Source organism: Pelophylax lessonae, assembly GCF_965119305.1.
Source record: "Pelophylax lessonae genome assembly, chromosome: 10".
NCBI classification, from domain to species: Eukaryota; Metazoa; Chordata; class Amphibia; order Anura; family Ranidae; genus Pelophylax; species Pelophylax lessonae.
In genome coordinates this window covers 184,322,230-184,342,832 of record NC_138777.1, presented here as the reverse complement: position 1 = coordinate 184,342,832, position 20,603 = coordinate 184,322,230, and the positions used below count along the sequence as shown (strand labels likewise).

The 20,603-nt window shown below is 43.6% G+C and overlaps 1 protein-coding gene across 2 annotated transcripts in view; it reads left to right on the top strand.

The window, feature by feature from the left end:
* CPNE2 (copine 2) overlaps positions 1–20,603 on the top strand; it is a 253,848-nt gene that overhangs the window by 156,459 nt on the left and 76,786 nt on the right. For both annotated transcript variants that reach the window (XM_082270133.1, XM_082270132.1), the window contains exons 5-8: positions 1,828–1,899; positions 2,075–2,158; positions 10,950–11,039; positions 19,397–19,495. In XM_082270133.1, the coding sequence (XP_082126259.1) occupies positions 1,828–1,899; positions 2,075–2,158; positions 10,950–11,039; positions 19,397–19,495 (345 nt within the window). The remainder of the gene's footprint in view (positions 1–1,827; positions 1,900–2,074; positions 2,159–10,949; positions 11,040–19,396; positions 19,496–20,603) is intronic.

Below are 20,603 nucleotides of genomic sequence, written 5' to 3'. Positions count from 1 at the left end.
TGGGGGGTTGCTGCGCAGAGAAGGTTTTTTTTTTACCTTCATGCATATAATGCATAAAGTCAAAAAAAAAACTTCAGCCTTTAGAACCACTTTAAGATTGGTATTGTCCAATTAAATTTTCTGCCAGGCCTTATTATTACCACCCTTTTCATTTCTAAATAATCGATAAATAGAATGTTCACATTATTATGTGTAAGGCCAGCATGACGTGCAGTTTTCTGGCTTAAATGTAGAGGATTTCTAGCTTATTGTATTTTTTGTGTCTGCATTTCTATGTTTTTCTTCTTTATATAGCCTAACATTCTGCTGTTCTGTACAATGTAGAAAGAACGACTCCCATCAATGCCTTCCACAGATGGTTGAGTCATTAAAAAAAAAACCACACACACATATTCACACACATACTATACATATAATCTCACACAGAAAAAAAAAATCCTTATTGCTAACTCTTTAATCTTGCACAGTTGTACAGGCACTGATTTAACTGCACACTTTGAACATTTGGTAGTGTGCATCAGAAGTTGCAGCAAGTCAGATAGAGCCAGCTAGCTTTCCTAGTTGGAAGACATTCAGCATCCTCTAGCCCTTCCTTCCCCAGCCTGGTCGGCCCCTTTTATTCATTGAATTCCAGTTTTGTAATCATGGAAGTTAAAGCGGATCTGCAACCGCCCTTCGCCTCGTTTTTTTTTTTTTTTTTCCACCCCAGCTTCCCTTTAGGTGGTATCTGCACATTTCAAATATTCACCCATCCAGCTGATCAGACAGTGATGTCACGACGAGATCCTCTCGTGCCCAGCCACAGCTCTGTCTTGCACCGCCATGTTCTTTCTGACATCATCAAGAGACCCGCCAGCTCTTCCTGGTTCAGCAGACAGACCTCGCGATGATGCGCTGATAGGCCCGTCCCCCTCCTTTTATAAACGGAAGGCTATGCCTCCTGGAAAATGTGACGTTCATATCCCGGGAGGCACAGTGGGCAGTGTGCATTTCATTCGCTTAAGGCGACTGATGTTCATGGGGAGGTGGGGCCAGACATTTTTTCCTAAAAAAAAGGTAAAAAAAACCCCTAAAAAACAGAGGATGGAAAAGGGGTGGAGTGGAGGAAAGTAGTGGAAGAGGGTGAAGGTCCACTTTAAGCATCACATGTAGGGATTGCCTAGAGTAGTCAGCATGCAAATGCAATCTGCCTAGGAATGTCCACTTCTCCAGACTGACATCCACCTGTCAAGGAATTTTATTGGTTTTAAGCAAGCCTTCTGTAGTGTCAGGTTTAAAATGATAAATATACAGTACTAGATGGACGCCGCACTCCCGGCCAGCTCATGTGAGATGAAAATAAGAAATTGCCCAGCCTATGCTCCTCTACAAACCCAACCTCTTGACGCGTTTTTTCCCACCCACCGGACTAAGGTCTTGGTGGGTGGGGCAAAAGTGTCAGGGCAGGTGTGGTTTGTTGAGGAGCATAGACTGAGGCCATTCCTTATCTTCACCTCACATGAGCTTGCCGGGAGTGTGGTGTCCATCTCACTCCATTGCATATGCTGTCTTGGATGAACACAGGAGAATGCCGACACTCCATCTCCTAGGTTCAAAAGGAAGAATCTACCCTCTGGCTTGAGCAGTAATCCATGTTTTTTATTTAAATATACAGTACTGGTTTGCATAAAAATGGGCATGCAGTTATAGTAAATAGGCCCTGTATATATTCAGTTTTTATATATCCTTTTTATTTATTAAAAAGCATCCTTTTTGCATTTAATGTTTTATATGAATGTGTGTGTGTTTGATCTTGCTTATATCAATTTTCTGCTTATTTTCCCCCAGATCATTGCCCAGGAGTTGTCCGATAACAGAGTGATAACACTCTCCATGGCCGGGAGGAAGTTGGACAAGAAGGTGACACTTCCCCTTGTTAACATATTGCAGCTAATTATTAATATTTGGATGCCCTGTGGCTCCTTATCATTATTTAATTAATAGCAGCTTCTTGACAGCGGATAATCAACAGCATGAGTAATCTCTGTCCATATTATTTTGTAATCTGTGAAAATTGTGATTTGTATCTCAACAGGACCTGTTTGGAAAGTCTGATCCATTTTTAGAATTTTATAAACAAGGAGATGATGGAAAGTGGATGCTAGTTCACAGGACAGAGGTGAATCTACATTAGCTTAAAATGTTTTATCACTTGACTTGTACCTCTTATTTAGACTAGCAAAAACAAAACTGTATCAGAATCCGCTATTACCCTATGTTCAAATATCTGCGTGCGGCTATGGGTGCGGAAATCACAGTGATTCCCGCACCCGCAACCACCCACAGCGAAAACGCAGTCCACTACGGAAACCCCTATGTAGAATCCAGGTGCAGGAACCGCAGGGGAATTGCATGGTGAAAAAGACAACTTCTTTGCGATTTATCTGCGGCTGCATTTTTGAAAAGGTGCATGCACCTTTTTTTTTTGCAGAAACGCAGGCACGGCAGCCCATTCATTTGAATGGGCTATTGTACCCGAGCAAACGCGGCACACACAAATAGCATATATGTAAACCTAGGGTTATATAAAGCTATAATAAGGAATCCTATCTATTTTTGTGAGTTTATATTACACTAGATTTTTGCAGGTTTACGAGGTAACATAATATGTATGTTGACATTTTTATTTAATATGCCAGTGTACCTTCCTAAAGTTCCCTGGGGTTAGGGTAAGTATAAGGGGGTGGGGCTGGGGGGAATCCCAGGCACAGAAGGTTTTTACCTTAATTCATACATAGAATGCATTAAGGTAAAAAACCTTAAGGCTTTGCGCAACTAGCCCAATTATGCCAACTTCATAGCCATCAATATCGTCCCGACTGGGTCCCACTGGAGGCCCAGGCTTGCTCTCCATTTGCAATTGACCTCATCCGGTGGACTCCTCCAAAAGCTATTTTGACCCCCAACGCTGTCTCACTCACTACACTTATGGAATACGAGCTGCAGAAGATGGCCTTTACATTTGTTACATACCCCAGTGGCTCCACTCTTTGGTAACGCCTGGTTCCCCCCTGGTTTACAATCTGATAGTTTTGGTTGGTGGGTGAACAAGGGATTGTACCGAATAGGTGACTATCTGGACCACAGAGGAATATGTCCTCCCTCATACTTCATGGGCAGCTTGGAGATGCCCCCCAAAGAGAGCTTCCATCTACAAAAAATTCAACACTTTCTCAAATCCCTGTGAAAAGACGGTTCAGACCTGACAGTACGCACTATGTTTGAAAACAGGTGCATGCAGAACGCTGCTCTCCGGGGAGGGGTCTCAATGCTTTATAAACAGTTTAGCATTCCTTCGACTAAATTGTCATATCAGGTGGCATGGGAGAGAGACCTGGGCTCGAATGAGTGGTGAACTTTAGTAATTGCCGAGGGGCTCGGGGCTATATGGGCTTTCCAATTTTTGGCAATCGTGACTCTAGCCTCAATAAGTATATGTGTAGTTACTAAACATAAATAGTTGGGATTTCCCTCTAGAACTAGGTTCAAGATTGCCAGTTGAGGAGAGGGTTTTATAATAAATCCTGATATCTGATAATAGTTGAAGAATATTATTCCAAAAGCTCACAATACATTTGCAGGACCAAAACGTGTGTAGGAGGTTTCCTGTTTTCCGGCAGCCTCTCCAGCATAGAGGGGAGCGTGCAGGATAGATCCGGGCCAAACGAAGGGGAGTGAGATACCAACGGAGGGTGATTTTATGGGTCATCTCCCAATGTTGAACATAGTGTGTTGCTTTGTAAATGGATCTTAGAGCAGTGGTCCAATGGGAGGGGGTGAATTCAGAGCTTCAGTCCTCTTCCCATTGTTGAAAAGGTGTTGATTTGTGTAAGGTAAGTTTCTCTTGTAGTATATTGTATATAAGGGAAATTCCTTTTCTTTGGGGGGGGGTTTCTGGGGTAGTATTAACATTTTATAGGAAGCAAGACGCCCAGACCAAGACAGTTATAAATTTTGCTAGCTGGGTTCAGTTCCTTAGTCAATTTTTTATGGAGGGAATGAAAGTTCCTTGAGGCTAGTTGGGACGTGCAAGGGGTAATCGTGATGCCTAGTTATGGGACACCTTGGGAGCTACAAGGGTATGAGAATGAGTTTTGTAGGTCTTCTTTCTGTTTCTTTGGGATGTTTAAGTCTAATATGAGAGACTTGGAGGAATAATTTTGTAATAGGATATGGCACTGAATTGGGATAGCAGCTGGTGGGCGTTGTACAGTGAGGTGGATGGGGTAGTGAGGAGTAAAATTATGTCATACGCAAATAGATTCATTGTGTGGGTGAATTGGCCTACATGGAAACCGTGGATTTGGGGGTGGGAGCGGACTGCCTCAGCTAGGGGGTCAATCAGAATATTAAATGTAGAAGGAGAGAAGGGACAACTTTGGCGGGTGCCATTGGTAATGCGAAAGGTTTTAGATAAGAGATTGGATGTGTAAACTTGTGCAGATGGGCAGGAGTAGTCCAGGATGGCAGAGAGGTTGGGACCTCGAAAACCAAACTTTGTCAATGTCTTCTCCATGTAGCCCCTGTGTATCCTGTCGAACGCCTTCTCTGCACCAGGGAAAGAAGCAGAGAAGGCGCTCGACCAGACTCAGCATGATGAAGGAGATTAACAATCCTTCTGGTTACATCGTAGGCCTGCCTTTAGTGAACCCGCATTGGTCGGGTTTGATTAATTCTGGGAGGATGTCGAACAAACACCCTGCCAACAGTTTAGCATAACATTTAACGTCAGAATTAAGCAATGAAATTGGCCTGATGTTTGCAGTAGAGGTTGATTCCTTGCCCGATTTCGGTATGGTAACTACATACGCCTTCAACATCTTAGGGGGGGAAGGAGGCCTGTTTGACGGATAAGGTGAACACCTTTTGAAGATATGGTATCAAATCCTCTTTCAAGAGCTTGTAGTAATCGTTTGTGAAGCCATCCGGGCCAGGGGCCTTTCTGTTTGGCAATGATTCCATTGTTTTACCTATTTCAGCCTCAGTGAATGGGGCATTTCATTTAGAGAGGTGGTGTTCAGAAAGGGTGGGGAGTTGCAGTCGAGCCAAGAAATCATCTATCGCTTGGGTAGAGGGTTGGGGAGTGAGAGGATTATCTTTCAGGTCTTACAAAGAGCTGTAGTACTTAGCAAATGAGTCAGCGATGTCTTGAGGGTTTAGAATTTCATGGCTGGTGTCAGGGTGTAAGAAGTGGGATATTTTGGTTTTAGCTTGGTGAGTTTTTAGCCTGTTGGGCAACAATTTACCAGCTCTGTTGCCACTGGCATAATGTTTGATTTTTAGGACTCCTGCCACTTTGTCAAATTGCTCAAAGAGTATGCTCCTAAGTTCTATTCTAAGCTTGAGGAGGGAGAAGTATCTTGGGGAAGTAGGCTGGACCTTATTGGCCGATTTAAGTTTGTGGATTTCTGCTAATACAGTGTTGAGGCGTTGGGAATAGGATTTCTTAGCTCGAACACAAATTTGAAGGATGCAACCTCTCATGTTTGCGTTATGAGCGTTCCAGAGCAGAAAGGGGTATTCAGTAGAGAAGGCATTTATGGTAAAAAATTCCCTGTCATGTTGAGAGAGCTTTTGGTCATTGGATGGTTCGCTGATAACTTTCGAGTTGCAACGACAGAGGCGCACAAGTGAGCAAAGGTCAAGGTCCTCCACCGAGATGGAGACTGCGGCATAGTCAGACTAAGTGATGTCCATTAATGAAGAGGAGGATGTTTGTTGGAGGAGCCACTTGTCAACCAAGAATAAGTCAATGCGGGTGTAAGTAGTATACCTAGGGGAGAAAAAGGTATAGTCCCTCTCCAAAGCATGATGGCAGCGCCAGACATCGAACAGGTCTTCCACGTGTAGTAGAGGACCAAGAGTAGAAGAGGCACGTCTGGAAGGGTTGGACGAGTCCATCATAGGGTCTACCTGGATATTGAAGTCTCTGCAAATGAGAAGTCAGCCATATTGAACTTTCCGGATTTTTAGTAAGGTTCTACGGAGGAAGCAGGTTAATGGGAGTTTTGCGCATAGATGTTGGTCAATGTAAAGGGTTGTTCATTAATATCACACATAAGGATTATAAATCTCTCTTGGGGGTCCAGGATGGTGTCTTTTAGGCGGAAGGCTAGTGAATCTTTAATTGCAAATAGCATCCCTCTTTTTTGCAGTGGCCAGAGGCCAGGAAGATGTGCGATAATGTTTTGTGGGAGCATCTAGGTGTTGCTCGAGCATAGAAGTGAGTCTCTTGAGCACAGAGGATGTCTGCTTGGAGTTTGGAAGCATCTTTCCACATTGAGGCCCTTTTGGCCGGATGATTAAGGCCACGAGTGTTGAGCATTACTATCTTGAAACCCATGAGGGGGCAATGATAGGATACCAAGGAAGGAGTAGCACTTGGGTGGGTATCACCGTGAGGTGGTGGAAATGAGCAGGGGTAGCTTGGATCAAGTTAGGTAAGGTTAAGTGTAGGGTGCGGGAAGGCAGGAAGGTAGGAGCCTTCGGGAACAGTGGAAATACAAAACAGTGCAAATGAGATGCGCTGTGCTTGAGTGTGGAGAGGACTAAGAAGTGAGGTTTGAGAAGGAGAACAGCTGAAAAAAGGAAAAAAAAGAACCCCCCCCCAAAAAAAAAAAAATACTGTAAAAAAGGGTTCCAAAACGAACCACGTTCCGGGGTGCTGCAAGTAACAAATGGGGGATAGATTTCAGGGGAGGTAGCATGCTCCTGGCTGAGTCCAGCGGTAGCTTAAGGTTTTAAATTTAAAGGTTAGGACCAGTAACGGGCTGTTGTGTAGATGAGCTCATGTGAGGGGATGTTTGCCAGACCTGTGGAGCAGGGTTGGGGATGCCGGAGGTCTCTGGACGTGTAGGAGAATCTGGGATGATGTTCCAGCATTTGATCAATTGCTGGCCCTGTTCAAGAAAGTTCACTGATGTAGTTGTTCCTTCTTAGGCTTTAAGGCTCTAAGTCTTTCTGCGTCTCTACAAGGTATATTGGGAAAGGTCTAGGAAAAGTTGGAGCCTAGAGTACTGGCTTGGTAAGGGATCCATACGTCTGAATGCTGATAGGATCTTCTCCTTGGCCTGACAGAAGCCTGACAGAAGTGAATCCTGAGTAAGACATCCTGGGGGACTGATTGAGGGAGATGAGCTGACTTCGGGACCCGGTGAATTCTGTCTATAGTGAGGTCATTTTTCATTAGAGAGGGTATCACGAATTTGAATAGATCCTGGGCAAAGTGAGCCAGTTGACCTTGGGAGACCATCTCGGGATGCCCCTGATTTTTTTGTTGCGACGGGACCTATTATCCAGGTCCGCCACTTTTGCCTTAAGCCAGTGTATTTCATCTCTGTGAGCTTTGTGGGCATCTAGTAGAGAGTTAAAAGAGGAGGCGTATTCCTCCATTTTGTGTTCCACCTGGCCTACCCTTTCACCTACTAGTGTAAGGTCTTGTTTGAATCCCTGTCTACAGGAAAACATATCTGACTGCAAAGAGGACCTTAGTGATAGGAGCATATCCTTAAGTGTAGAATCACATACAGGTTAGCCTGTGGTAGGGAAGGAGGTAATAGGATCAGGCTGATCTGGAGGAGGGGGGTTCCTGTCCTTGTGTTGCTCACCTCCATGCCCAATTGAATAGAAGAGACTCCATCTACTTCCAAGTGTGGTCTGGACTTGACTGGGCTCCTTTAGGGATGGTGATGACTGAGGATCCAGAGGATTCTTCTGGATTGAACTGTGATGGGTCTCCCTGTATGAACAGGCTGGCTGTGGGAACCGCTGTATTGTCTGAGGCATGTGAATGACGCCGCCATTTTGTTGTAGTCTCAGCAGGAGCAGGGGAAAATAATCCATTCAGCCCACGTGGCGGGCGGCTGTCACGATGCGGCTGGGACATTTAGCAAAGTTCAGGGAAGCTGGGAGAGCTGGATGCGGGCGGCGAAGAGCTGGGCAGCCGAGGAGCGGAGCTCACTCAGATTGCAGCCATTTTCCAGCACGGTCGCCATGCCCCCCAGATGTTAATATACTTCATGTTCCTAGCAGCCTATTACGTCAGCATGGAAAGGTCCTGTTATAGATATAGCACTGATGAAACGTAAACTTGCGTGAATTATGCTGAATGAAAAAGTAGTCAGTCTCCTACATCAGTGGTTCTCAAATCCGGTCCTCGGGACCCACCAACAGGCCAGGTTTGCAAGATAACTAAATTACATCACAGGTGATCTCATTTGCTTCTCAGTGATTGCAGTATTCTAGTCTGCATCCCCCAAGGTAATACTTAAAATCTGGCCTGTTAGTGGGTCCCGAGGACCGGATTTGAGAACCACTGTCCTACATGACAAACAACCCAACTTGAGAAAATCTGGTTCCCCTGGCTAACATATCTGCAGGTCCCTTACACATGGAGTTGATTACCTGAAAGCCCGATGGAAGATTCCCGGATGGATCCACCCTTTTCTTTCTTCCCTTCATCTTTTCACCTCTTTTACTTTTTCCAACCTTGGTATTATGCCTCCATGGCCCTTATTGGTTCTCCCTTTTTCCCCTCATACACACCTGGGTGTAATGATGGATGCAGGTTCCCCTATAAGTGACTGATGCAAAGCGTGTCAAATGATAGAGCCTTCCTTACTACACAACGTGGGTTGGAGCCTCCTTTCCCGCATAGGTCAACCTATTGGGATTTATTCTGGTAAGGTTGTGGACCTGTGCTCGCACTGCTTAGCACACATACGTTGTAGTGGGAGGTTGGTTGGATGTTGACCTCGTACTACCCAGAAAGTTTGAATGTTCTACCAGTAGTTCATAATTAGTTACTGTCCTGGCTTTTATGTTAGGTTTAGTGTGTTAAGATCCTCATAGTAGACCTAACCTGTGGGTTATGGTCTTCGATAATCTCTATTGTACCACACATGTGTTTGATTTTTTTATGTTACATGCTCGGAGTATGCGAGGATTGTTTGCTGCTCTACTGTTTGCCTTCTTTTTACTTGTTTCCAAAACAAATAATAAAAACTATTAAAAAAGCAAAAACCTTAAGGATTTAGGACCACTTTAAAGTTGGTGTGCTGCAGTGTCCTAGACTTCCCTGGGCAAAAGTTCACCAGTAGGGGGACCAGCATGTAATAAGGGACTCTAGAAATATACAACAGATATAGTGAAGTATACCTCTAGCTAAAGCTGTTTTTTTTTTTTGTATTGGTTAATGTAGAGACCCCCATTGGTTTTCTTTTTTTTTTGTCCACTTGCAAGGATTTTCTTTTACTTCTTCTTGTCCCAAACACACAACAGTATTTGAGATAAAATCTCTGTTAGACAGTTATTACTGAGACCATTACTCCATTGGAAAATGTCCCCGCTCACTTCCAGTTCCCTCTTAACCTGACATCCGTAAAAGTAATGAATTACCAATCACTGTGTGTTCCATTGAAAGTGGTCACCCGTGCAGACAGGCTAAATTGCCCCAGAGGGAGATATTCTAACTCTTCCCCACTCTTTCCAAAACAAAAAAATGTCTAGAGACTCACAAAAAGCATACCAGGATAAATTGTCCTACATAGTTTTTGTTGTCTCCAGGGAAATGCACAGTTTCCATTTGTGAAAACCCATGGGGAGCCAGTGGTATTCCTGTGAAAGGACTGGTCAGATGACAGCATTGCTTAACATGAATAGAAGCAACAGATAATTTGCCTGCAGTGGGAGAAAGATGCTTTTATGCAGCAGTGACTCTACGTAGACTCCAACAGTGACTCTAAGGGGTTGATTTACTAGAGTTAAATACACTGTTCACTTTACAGCAGCACTCTGCTAGGGTATTTGCTCTAGAATTTAGTAAATGAGCTAAAGCTTCACGTTGCAAAGTATACCCAATCACATGCAAGGAAAATAAAAAAAATTGCTTTTTTGCTTGCCTGTGATTAGATGATGGAAGTCAGCAGGTCTTTCCCGCATATGCTAAGCTCTGTAGTTAATGCCATTGGAGAGTACTACTGCACTTGTAAAGTGCACAGTCTATTTGCCTTTAGTAAATAAACCCCTTAATTTAGGGAACTCTGTGTTGTTCTACCAGTCTGTGCTAGACCATGTTTACATTGAGGGAAGAGAGGGGGGGGGGGGACGCAAAATTGGCTATTTTAACATTTATATAACATGTACTGTTCAGCAGGCAATACCACTGCCAAAGGTGACCCATTTCAGTGTATGAGGCTGCAAACACATGGCTTGTGATTGCGACGTGGTATTCCCATTCAAAATACACATTTGGCTGCAAACAAAGCAGGCATTTTGGAGGTGCCAATTTTACTGCCACTGCTGTCCTCTAAAAAGGAATCCATTGTGAATTTATTTTCTAAGAGCGCTGCTTGTGTTAAAAAAACAGTTGGAAACATCTATAGTCTTTAATAAAATTCTACAACCGTGTGGATATCCCCCCACTTCCTGTTGTGTCTCTGGGACCGGTAGTGTAGGACAGGACAGAGACAGACAGAAAAACATATAATGAGCAATAAAAGCAAAACTAGTTATTAGGCAAATGAGCAGTTTAAACCTTTTAAACATTTATCTGTTTTATATGATGAGGTTGTGTTCAGTGTTGTGCATGGATCCAGAGCGAAGGCTTAGGCTTGATTTAAAAATGCGAAAACAGAAATGCTTTGCCTGGGAAGGCTGTTTTGTGTCGTTCATAAAAGAGAGATAAGCAGCACCCATTGCTTGCTTCACTCATGATCATGTGAGAAAGTAACAATGAGAGAGAAAATAAAAGCTTCCCCTTATATGGCTGTTTCTTGGCAAAGGATCAAAGTCTGTAATAAAAATCAATCACTGACAGGGAAATGACAAAATTGTGCACTTGAAAACTTGTTTCCTTCTGTAGAGTGAATAATTTTACAGTTGCTTAAATGTTGAATATGTCTTCGCTTCAGGTCATAAAATACACTCTGGACCCGGTGTGGAAACCCTTTACTGTGCCATTACAGTCTTTGTGCAATGGAGACATCGAGAAGCCAATAAAGGTGATTGTGTGTTTAATGATTGACAGTATAAAGCATGGAATTGTACAACCCCACAAATAACCAGCCTGATTCAACCCCACCATAACCAGCTGCTCAATCTTGATAGTACAGAAAACCATGAAATTGAAATGTGGAAAATTATGGCCGCTTGATGGCCCCTTTATTTAGGTTTTAAAACAAATATGATAACCTTTAACCTTTTGTTGTACCATACCTTTAACATTAAATACCAATACCACCGTTAAAACTTTAACCAAACCACCTGCTCAGTCTTTCAGGACTCAAGCACCAACTAATTCAATTAAAGATGTGAACCACAGAGGACCACACAGGAAGGAAAGGAGGGGTTGGTTGTAGAAGGTTACAAGTCACATGGGGTCACATGGTTAGCCCTGTGTCCCTAGCAGCCTTTCTCAACTTTTGTACCCTACAAGAACCATGGAAAAAAATTTGGGGAACCCCTGCTGAAACCAATTTATTTGGGGGGGGCAAAGCAAAGGAAAATCTGCTCCTCATATTGGTGGATAGTGGAAAGAATGCCACCCTTACAGACGGCTAAAAAAAGTATTGGTGCTATGCAGCTGGCTCTGCCAAGTGGCATTGGCCCTAGAACTTTGCAGACATTATCAAATGGAAGGTCAGTGAGCCACAACTCAAGGAACCCCTAGCAACCTCTGTATTAATTCTAGGGTTCCACTTAACCCTGGTTGAGAATGGATGATGTAAAGAGTACTAAGCTAACAGTGTTTCCAAACCTGCGTTTGATTAAACCTAAGGCTACATTCACACAGGCGATTGGCAGCATACATCAGATTCTTGTGGTAAGAATCAGTGGAGTCTTACAGATGGGATCACAGGTGTATGCCAACAGCTGTGGCCAGTAACCTTGTAGGGGCTAATAGGAGCTGCGGCTGTTCACATGTATACACACATCCAGCAGTTACCTATGCCAGGGCTTGACAAATTTGCTTGAAATCTAGATCTAGAAGCCAGCTAGAAAAGTTAGGAGCCAGGTTTTTTTCGCGCATGCCGAATGGCCGGCCTCTGTCGCACCGACTGCCATACACACGGGCCAAATGGCAGCCAGTTTTTAATGAACAGGCTGATGTTGCCCAGTATGCAACCCTTTGTTGCCCTTTGTTTACTTCTTCTGAGAGATATTAAAAGAACACTCCAACCACCATGACCACTTCAGTTATTTGAAGTGGTCATGGTGGTCAGAAACACTGCACATGCTGGGAAATTTACAATTATGTGCTGGGGGCTAGTTTAACCCCTAGCACATGTGACTTACTTGTGGTGGGTACTGCTGGTGGTTACTGCTGGTGTGTACTGCTGGCTGGTACAGCTGTGGGTAATACTGGCTGGTACTGCTGGTGGGTACTACTGGCTGGTACTGCTGGTGGGTACTGCTGGCTGTTACTGCTGTGGGTACTGCTGGTTGGTACTGCTGGCTGGTACTGCTGTGGGTACTGCTGGCGGGTACTGCTATGGGTACTGCTGGTGGGTATTGCTGTCAGTACTGCTGGCTGGTACTGCTGGTGGGTACTCCTGTGGGTACTGCTGGCTGGTACTGCTGTGGGTACTGCTGGCAGAAAATTCTGGCTCCTGAGACACATGACAGACAAGGTGTCCAGAGATTTTAAATAACTTTGCCATCAGCCCAAACCATGTCAGTTTTTGTTATAGGAATTTCCTATTACAGGCAGTCTCCAGGTTACAAACATCGGACTTACAAATGACTCCTACTTACAAATGGAGGGAGACAACAGGAAGTGAGCGTAAATCTACCTCTAGGAAGAGAAATTCACTCCTGTTATCATGGGAAAAAGGTGTCTCTGTTCAAGCTTTTTCACCAATCCTTGTTTCCACAACAACCCAAATTTTTTCAAAATCCAATTGTCATAGGAACAGAAAATGAGGTGAAATCTTCTGAACAGGGAAAGGGACAACAAAACAAATGTTACAGGGGTGTTAACCCTTCCATATGCTATCCAAAAAGCTTAAAAATATTTTATTTGGCTGGAGCTACTCTTAAAAAATGGACCTGTTCCAACTTCCAACAAATTCAACTTAAGAACAAATCTACAGACCCTATCTTGTTTGTAACCCAGGGACTACCTGTATATAAGGAAAGTCAATATGAGTTGCCATTGTTCTTCGGCGTTAAAGAGTTGAAGGCTATTTTTTTCCAAGAAAGAGCTCTAGTTTTTCATGCTAAGAAAAGATCCTCTGGCAGAAAGATACAAGAGTGATGAGACCAGATCTCTACAACTTTGGCTCCATTCACACCTGGGCGTTTTCAGCTCCAAAAACGCTCAAAAGAAACGCTTCCAAAACGCCCAACAAGTAAAACCCCATTCATTTAAATGGCCCCTGTTCACATCTGAGCGTTTTGCAAAACGCCTGCAGCTGAAAAAAGTACATGAGCTTCTTTTTGGGCTGATTACCAGCGTTTTTGATAGATGTCAATGAAAAACGCCTGAAAAAATTGCTGTAAATCGCGGTAAAAATCGCGGTAAAATCGCGGTAAAAACGCTACGCTCAAGTGTGAATGCAGCCTTAAGGTTTTACTGAGATATACACTCCCCGGCCACTTTATTAGGTACACCTGTTCAATTTCTTGGTAACATAAATTGATAATCAGCCAATCACATGGCAGCAACTCAATGCATTTAGGCATCTAGACATGGTGAAGATGAATTGCTGAAGTTAAAACTGAGCATCAGAATGGGGAAGAAAGGATATTTAAGTGACTTTGAATGTGGCATGGTTGTTGGCGCCAGATGGGCTGGTCTGAGTATTTCAAAAACTGCTGTTCTACTGGGATTTTCAAGCACAGCCATCTCTAGTGTTTACAGAGAAGGTCCAAAAAAGAGAAAATATCCGGTGAGCGGCAGTTGTGTGGACGAAAATGCCTTGTTGATGTCAGAGGTCAGAGGAGAATGGGCAGACTGGTTAGAGATGATAGAAAGGCAACAGTAACTCAAATAACTGCTTGTTACAACTGAGGTATGCAGAATACCATCTCTAAACATACAACACATCGAATCTTGAAGCAGATTTGCTACAACAGCAGAAGACCACATCTGGTGCCACTCCTGTCAGCTGAGAACAGGAAACTGAGGCTACAATTCACACAGGCTCACCAAAATTTGACAACAGAAGATTAGAAAAACGTTGCCTGGTCTCATGAGTCTGGATTTCAGCTGTGACATTTAGATGGTAGGGTCAGAATTTGGCATAAACATCATGAAAGCATGGATTATTCATGCTGCCTTGTATCAATGGTTCAGGCTGTTGGTGGTGTAATGGTGTGAGGGGTATTTTCTTGGCATACTTTGGGCCCCTTAGTACCAATTGAGCATTGAATAAATGCCACGGCCTACCTAAGTATTGTTGCTGACCACGTCTATCCCTTTATGACTACAGTGTACCCATCTTCTGATGGCTCCTTCCAGCAGGATAATGCACCATGTCACAACGCTCAAATCATCTCACCACTGGTTTCTTGAACATGACAATGAGTTTACTGTACTCCAATGGCCTCCACAATCACCAGATCTCAATCTAATAGAGCACCTTTAGAATGTGGTGGAACGGGAGATTTATGGATGTGCAGCCGACAAATCTGCTGCAACTGCTTGATGCTATCATGTCAATATGGACCAAAATCTCTGAGGAATGTTTTTAACACCTTGTTGAATATATCCCACAAAGAATTAAGGAAGTCCTGAAGGCAAAAGGGGGTCCAGTCCGGTACTAGCAAGGTGTACCTAAGAAAGTGGCTGGTAAATGTATATACAAAATATATCAGATAAGAAACCAAGAATCTGGTTCCAACTCTGAATCAACTTTTCAAAATCCTCTCCTTATTTAGCAGAGTGGAATTAATGAAATGTAATTTTGTGTAGATTGGTTGGTGTAGAGTAGATTTGGTGAGGTCACCTTAGTCTGTTATTACAACACTAACCTGTAAAGTGTGAAGAGATCAAAAGAGAAACCAAGAAGCTGGTTCCAACTCTGAACTGACTATCCAAAATCTACTCCTTCCTCAGCAGAGGCAGTTAAGGAAATGTGTAGATTGGTTGGTGTAAGATAGATTTGGAGGAGTCATTTCAGTATGTTTTTAGAACAGTTGCCTGTAAAGTGTAAAGAGCTTATGTCCTTCCAGCCTTTTCATGTTAAAAATGGGATTCATGTTTGCCATTTCTCAACCCATTCTCACCATCATTTTGTGGGGATGCTTTTCTTCAGGAGGGACAGGGAAGCTGGTCAGAGTTGATGGGAAGATGGGTAGAACCAAATACAGGGCGATTTTAGAAGACCTCTTAGAGTCTGCAAAAGACTTGAGAATGGGACAGAAGTTCACCTTCCAGCAGGACAATGACCCTAAATATACAGCCAGAGCTAAAATGGAATGGTTTAGATAAAAGCATATTCATGGGTTAAAATGGCCCAGTCAAAGCCCAGACCTAAATCCAATTGAGAATCTGTTGCAAGACTTGGAAATTGCTGTTCACAGACACTCTCCATCCAATCTTACAGAGTTTGAGCTATTTTGCAAAGAATGGGCAAAAATGTCACTCTCTAGATGTGCAAAGCTGGTAGAGACATATCCAAAAAGACTTGCAACTGTAGTTGCAGCTAAAAGGTGGTTCTACAAAGTACTGAGTCAGGGGAGCTGAATACAAATGCACACCGCACTTTTCAGATATTTATTTGTAAAAAAAACGTTGAAAACCATTTATCATTTTCCTTTTAACTTCACAATTATGTGCCACTTTGTGTTTGTCTATCACATAAAAATCCCAATAAAATACATTTACATTTTTGATTGTATAATGACAAAGTGTGGAAAATTTCAAGGGGTGTGAATACTCTTTCAAGGCACTGTATCTGTGCTAGTGAAACCAATATTACCGTATTCCAGATCTGGACATTCATGCACTACTTGTTGTACCAGCCTGTGATTAGAAAATGAAGGAACAGCAATAGACAGATGAATGTATCCCTTTACTCTCCACCTTCCAGTATGTTCCTTGTCAGTATATGTGCATGCAACACCCCGGATTGGCCCCGAATGCTGCCCCTTTCTCTCCCAGTGCACAGAGGATTAAAGGAGGCCGATACTAAGACAGATATGGTTACTGCATTCATCTTTCTTCTTTTAAAGCTATCTGAAGTTCAGTTTATGTACCAGGGAATTTAATCAAAAACACCTTGGAATCTAAACCTCTTAACCCTGTAAATGGCTCACTTTAGGAAAAAGGCAATTATGTCAGTGGTGGGCTGCTGTTATATTATACATGAATGTGGATGCCACCATAATGAGATAACTGATATGGATCCCCAAAATTAGAATAGAACACTTGCCATACCCCAGAGAGAAGTGACCCGTAAATCTCTTCCAATCTCCGGATATATTTTCTCGTTTCACAACTGTGGCATATGTTAGGCAGGCAATATGATCCTACTGGAGAATAGTACTATGCATGTGGTCAAATAGCATTTCAATTATTTTAAATTGTTTGGAGTGTTGGTAATGCACAAGTTCTTGTAGTCAAGATCTGCTTATCCAGTTTCCAACCTATTTCAATATTCTTTATTTAGTTTCCATTTTTACATATGAATACAAATACAAAAACAAAAAGGTTATACCCAGATTACCATTCCTGTGATATACACTAGATTTGTGGGACTTTTATGTTGAATTCAAAGTCAGGAATAAGAAAACACTTGTTACGTTCATTTCGATCGGTCAGAACTTATCTGAAGTTGTTATGCCTTACAGAGCTTTATGTGAACCTGAACATTCTCTCTCTCTTGTCATGGAGTTTAAAGGGCTAATTAAATAAATAAATGTCCCCAGAAATCCATCTGTACTGGTGTACCTTAAATGCATGGAGAACATACAGTGGGGTTGATTTACTAAAGACAAATAGACTGTGCACTTTGCAAGTGCAGTTGCTCTCTGCAAAAGTAGTTGCTCCAGAGCTTAGTAAATGAGCAGAAACTTTGCTGACGTCAATCATGTGCAATCAAAAATGCTGTTTTTTTATTTTCCTTGCACGTGATTGGGTCAGTGGCAGCTGGTGCTAAACTTTTTTGGGGAGGACGTCAAACAACCCTCCCCCCCCCCAGGTCCGCACTCACCTCTCCACGGTCCCCCTGCACTCAGCCCTCCATGGTCCCCTTGCTCTCAGCCCTTCATGGTCCCCCTGCACTCAGCCCTCCACGGTCCTCCCGGCACTCAGCCCTTCAAGGTTCCCCTGCACTCAGCCCTCCATGGTCCCCCTCACTCAGCCCTCCATAGTCCCCCCTCACTCAGCCCTCCATAGTCCCCCCTCACTCATCCCTCCATGGTCCCCCCACAATCAGCCCTCCATGGTCCCCCCGCACTCAGCCCTCCACGGTCCCAACGCACTCACCCCTCCACGGTCTCCCCTCTCTCAGCCCCTCCTTGGCTTCTCCTCCTGGCCAACCCAATCCACCTCCTTTCCTGATTTGCCGGGAGTAGAAGCCAGAAGACAATAGCGAATATTGATTCACTAGTTTCACAAGTGGGTAGGACAACAACAAGAGAAGGTCTCACTGACCTAGTACATTACCACTAAAATAATTAAAAATTAAAGGACAACATACATTATACTCACAAACTCATGACGTATATAGGCATGTCACCCCTCCACGGTCCCCCTGCACTCAGCGATCCATGGTCCCCTCGCACTCAGACCTCCAAGGCCCCCCTTCACACTCATCCCTCCATAGTTACCCTGCACTCAGCCCTCCATGGTCCCCCTGCACTCAGCCCTCCACGGTCCTCCCGGCACTCAGCCCTTCAAGGTTCCCCTGCACTCAGCCCTCCATGGTCCCCCCTCACTCAGCCCTCCATAGTCCCCCCTCACTCATCCCTCCATGGTCCCCCCACAATCAGCCCTCCATGGTCCCCCCGCACTCAGCCCTCCACGGTCCCAACGCACTCACCCCTCCACGGTCTCCCCTCTCTCAGCCCCTCCTCGGCTTCTCCTCCTTTTCCAACCCAATCTGCCTCCTTTCCTGATTTGCCGGGGGGAGAAGCCAGATGACAATAGCGAATATTGATTCGCTAGTTTCACAAGTGGGTAGGACAACAACAAGAGAAGGTCTCACTTACCTAGTACATTACCACTAAAATAATTAATTAAAAATGAAAGGACAACATACATTATACTCACAAACTCATGACGTATATAGGCATGTAAAAAAAAAGTGGAACAAGTCACCTCCAAGACTGCTGGGATGCACCGATGATACCAGGAGACCTGGTGGTGTCCGTGTAAGCTTGGCTGACGCGTTTCAAGGGAGAACCCTTTTCCTCAGATCCACTCAGCTGTCTCTAATGAAGACGGTTCTCCCTTGAAAGGCATCAGCCAAGCTTACACAAGGACACCACCATGTCTCCTGGCGTCATTGGTGCATCCCAGCAGTTTTGGAGGTGACTTGTTCCACTTTTATTTGACATGCATAAATATGTCATGTGTTTGTGAGTATACTGTATGTTGTCCTTTCATTTTTTATAAATTATTTTAGTGGTAATGCACCAGGTCAGTGAGCCCTTCTCTTGTTGTTGTTTTGCAGTTTATTCGGATACCCACGGTCCTGAGGGGGTAGCAAGACCATAGGATGTGATATCAAGGATCACATACACCACTTACCTTCACACATACCACTCAAGTGCAGGAGAATTACTGTTCTGACAAGTGGGTGGGAGCCCGACCTTTTTTTAAGCCAATTAGAGCCTCAGACTCTAATCATGTGGCTTGAAAAAAAAAAAAACTCATACGAACCTGAGTCCGGCGCCCCTCATGCAAACTAAGGGGCCTGCGCCCCTGAGCCCCTAAGGAACTGGCCGCTCCTGAATTGGGTATCCTTTGCAAAGTGAAGCTTTACCCCATTGACTAAGATCTAGAGCAGCTGCACTTGCAGAGTGCAACTGCACTTTACAAAGTGCACAGCCTATTTGCCTTTAGTAAATCAACCCCAGTATATCAACTTACCTCTTGATGCACATCCTGACAACTCAGATCCATGATCTTTACTTCTTTCACTACTATGGAAGAACCTCTGATAATTAATCTTTTAAAGTTGCAGTGCATTGACAGCTGAGATACAGCAGCTACTGGATGTTGCTAACTTTGCAAAGGCCTGGATATTATTTCAGTAGCAATAGACCAATTTTGTATACCCTGCAAGATGTTCTTCCAGCTTTTGCAATTAGTATATTCAATTTAGGCACAAGAGAAACAAAGTAACCCATCAGCTGTAATGTCAGCTTCTGACTCTTACTGTCAGTGTTTTGTGATGTATTTCCGCAGATCACATGCTTTGACTACGACAATGACGGAGGACACGATTTTATAGGAGAATTCCAGACAACAGCATTGAAAATGTGTGAAGCTCATGATAATCTAACTGTGAGTAGTGCCACTTCCTAAACAAACAAGCCTGGGTAGAGGGCAGTGTGCAAAGTGTAGGAACTGTAGGAAATCTGGTTGGTTAAGATGGACCTAACATTATATTCAATTATTAATATTACCAAAGAATTCCAGCCTAACACTAACTAGTCCTAAAAATGTACCCTGCACTACCTATGCTGCTTAACCTGTGTAAAAAAACATTTAAATACCTATTTTCAGTATACTTTAATAATTTGATCCACAGCTTGGGATCCCCCAAGTCAGTTAGCAGTGGCTGCAGGGGAGAAGAGGGAGCACCAACAGCAGCTGGGACATGGGAGCCTATGGGAGAGATCACTGCTCCCAGAATTTCCAGCCATTGTCAAGATCTTTTTTTTATATTCCCTGCAGCTGGTGCTCACTAACACCGGGGATCATGTGACCAGACTGGAGCGGACTAAAAATAGGGGAGTATACGCATCTTTTACACACAGGTTAGGCCAGTGTTACTTTTTTTCAGTCAAGGCATCCTTTTAAACTATAGGCAATCTCAAGGCAGGTTTTAAAATTATGGACAGTCTTGAGGCACCCCATTCTAAAATGTAAAAAACTATTCTAATAGTTTACATAATGCAGCAACATCCACACAAGTAGGATACCCAACGTTAGAAGTAATTTTTTCTTCCAAAGCAAATAAACTTTTGCACGCTGGTACTGACTAATTTTCCAATGTTTCTCTTCTCCCTCAATTTCAGCCAGCTAATGTGACCCCAGTGCTGAGGGAGAAGGGCAGAGGAGGGTCAAACAAGGATGGTGTGGAGGCGACAGACATCATTCTTATCAACTGATGACATCATTGGTTGTTAGGATGCCAGTGTCTAGAAAGTCGTAATGGTGCATAATGGAAACCTGTGGTTTTGTATAACTAAAAGGCAGGTTTTATCCACCTGCCGGCTTGTATACAGTTTTTGATCAATTATTAGGCATTTTGTCAAGGCACCCCAGAAGAAGCCTCAAGGCACCCTAGGGTACCTGGGCACCCTGGTTGAAAAAGGCTGGGTTAGGCAGTATAGGAGAGAGGGAACATTCATGAAACTAGTTAGTGTTAGGATGGAATCCTACTTTA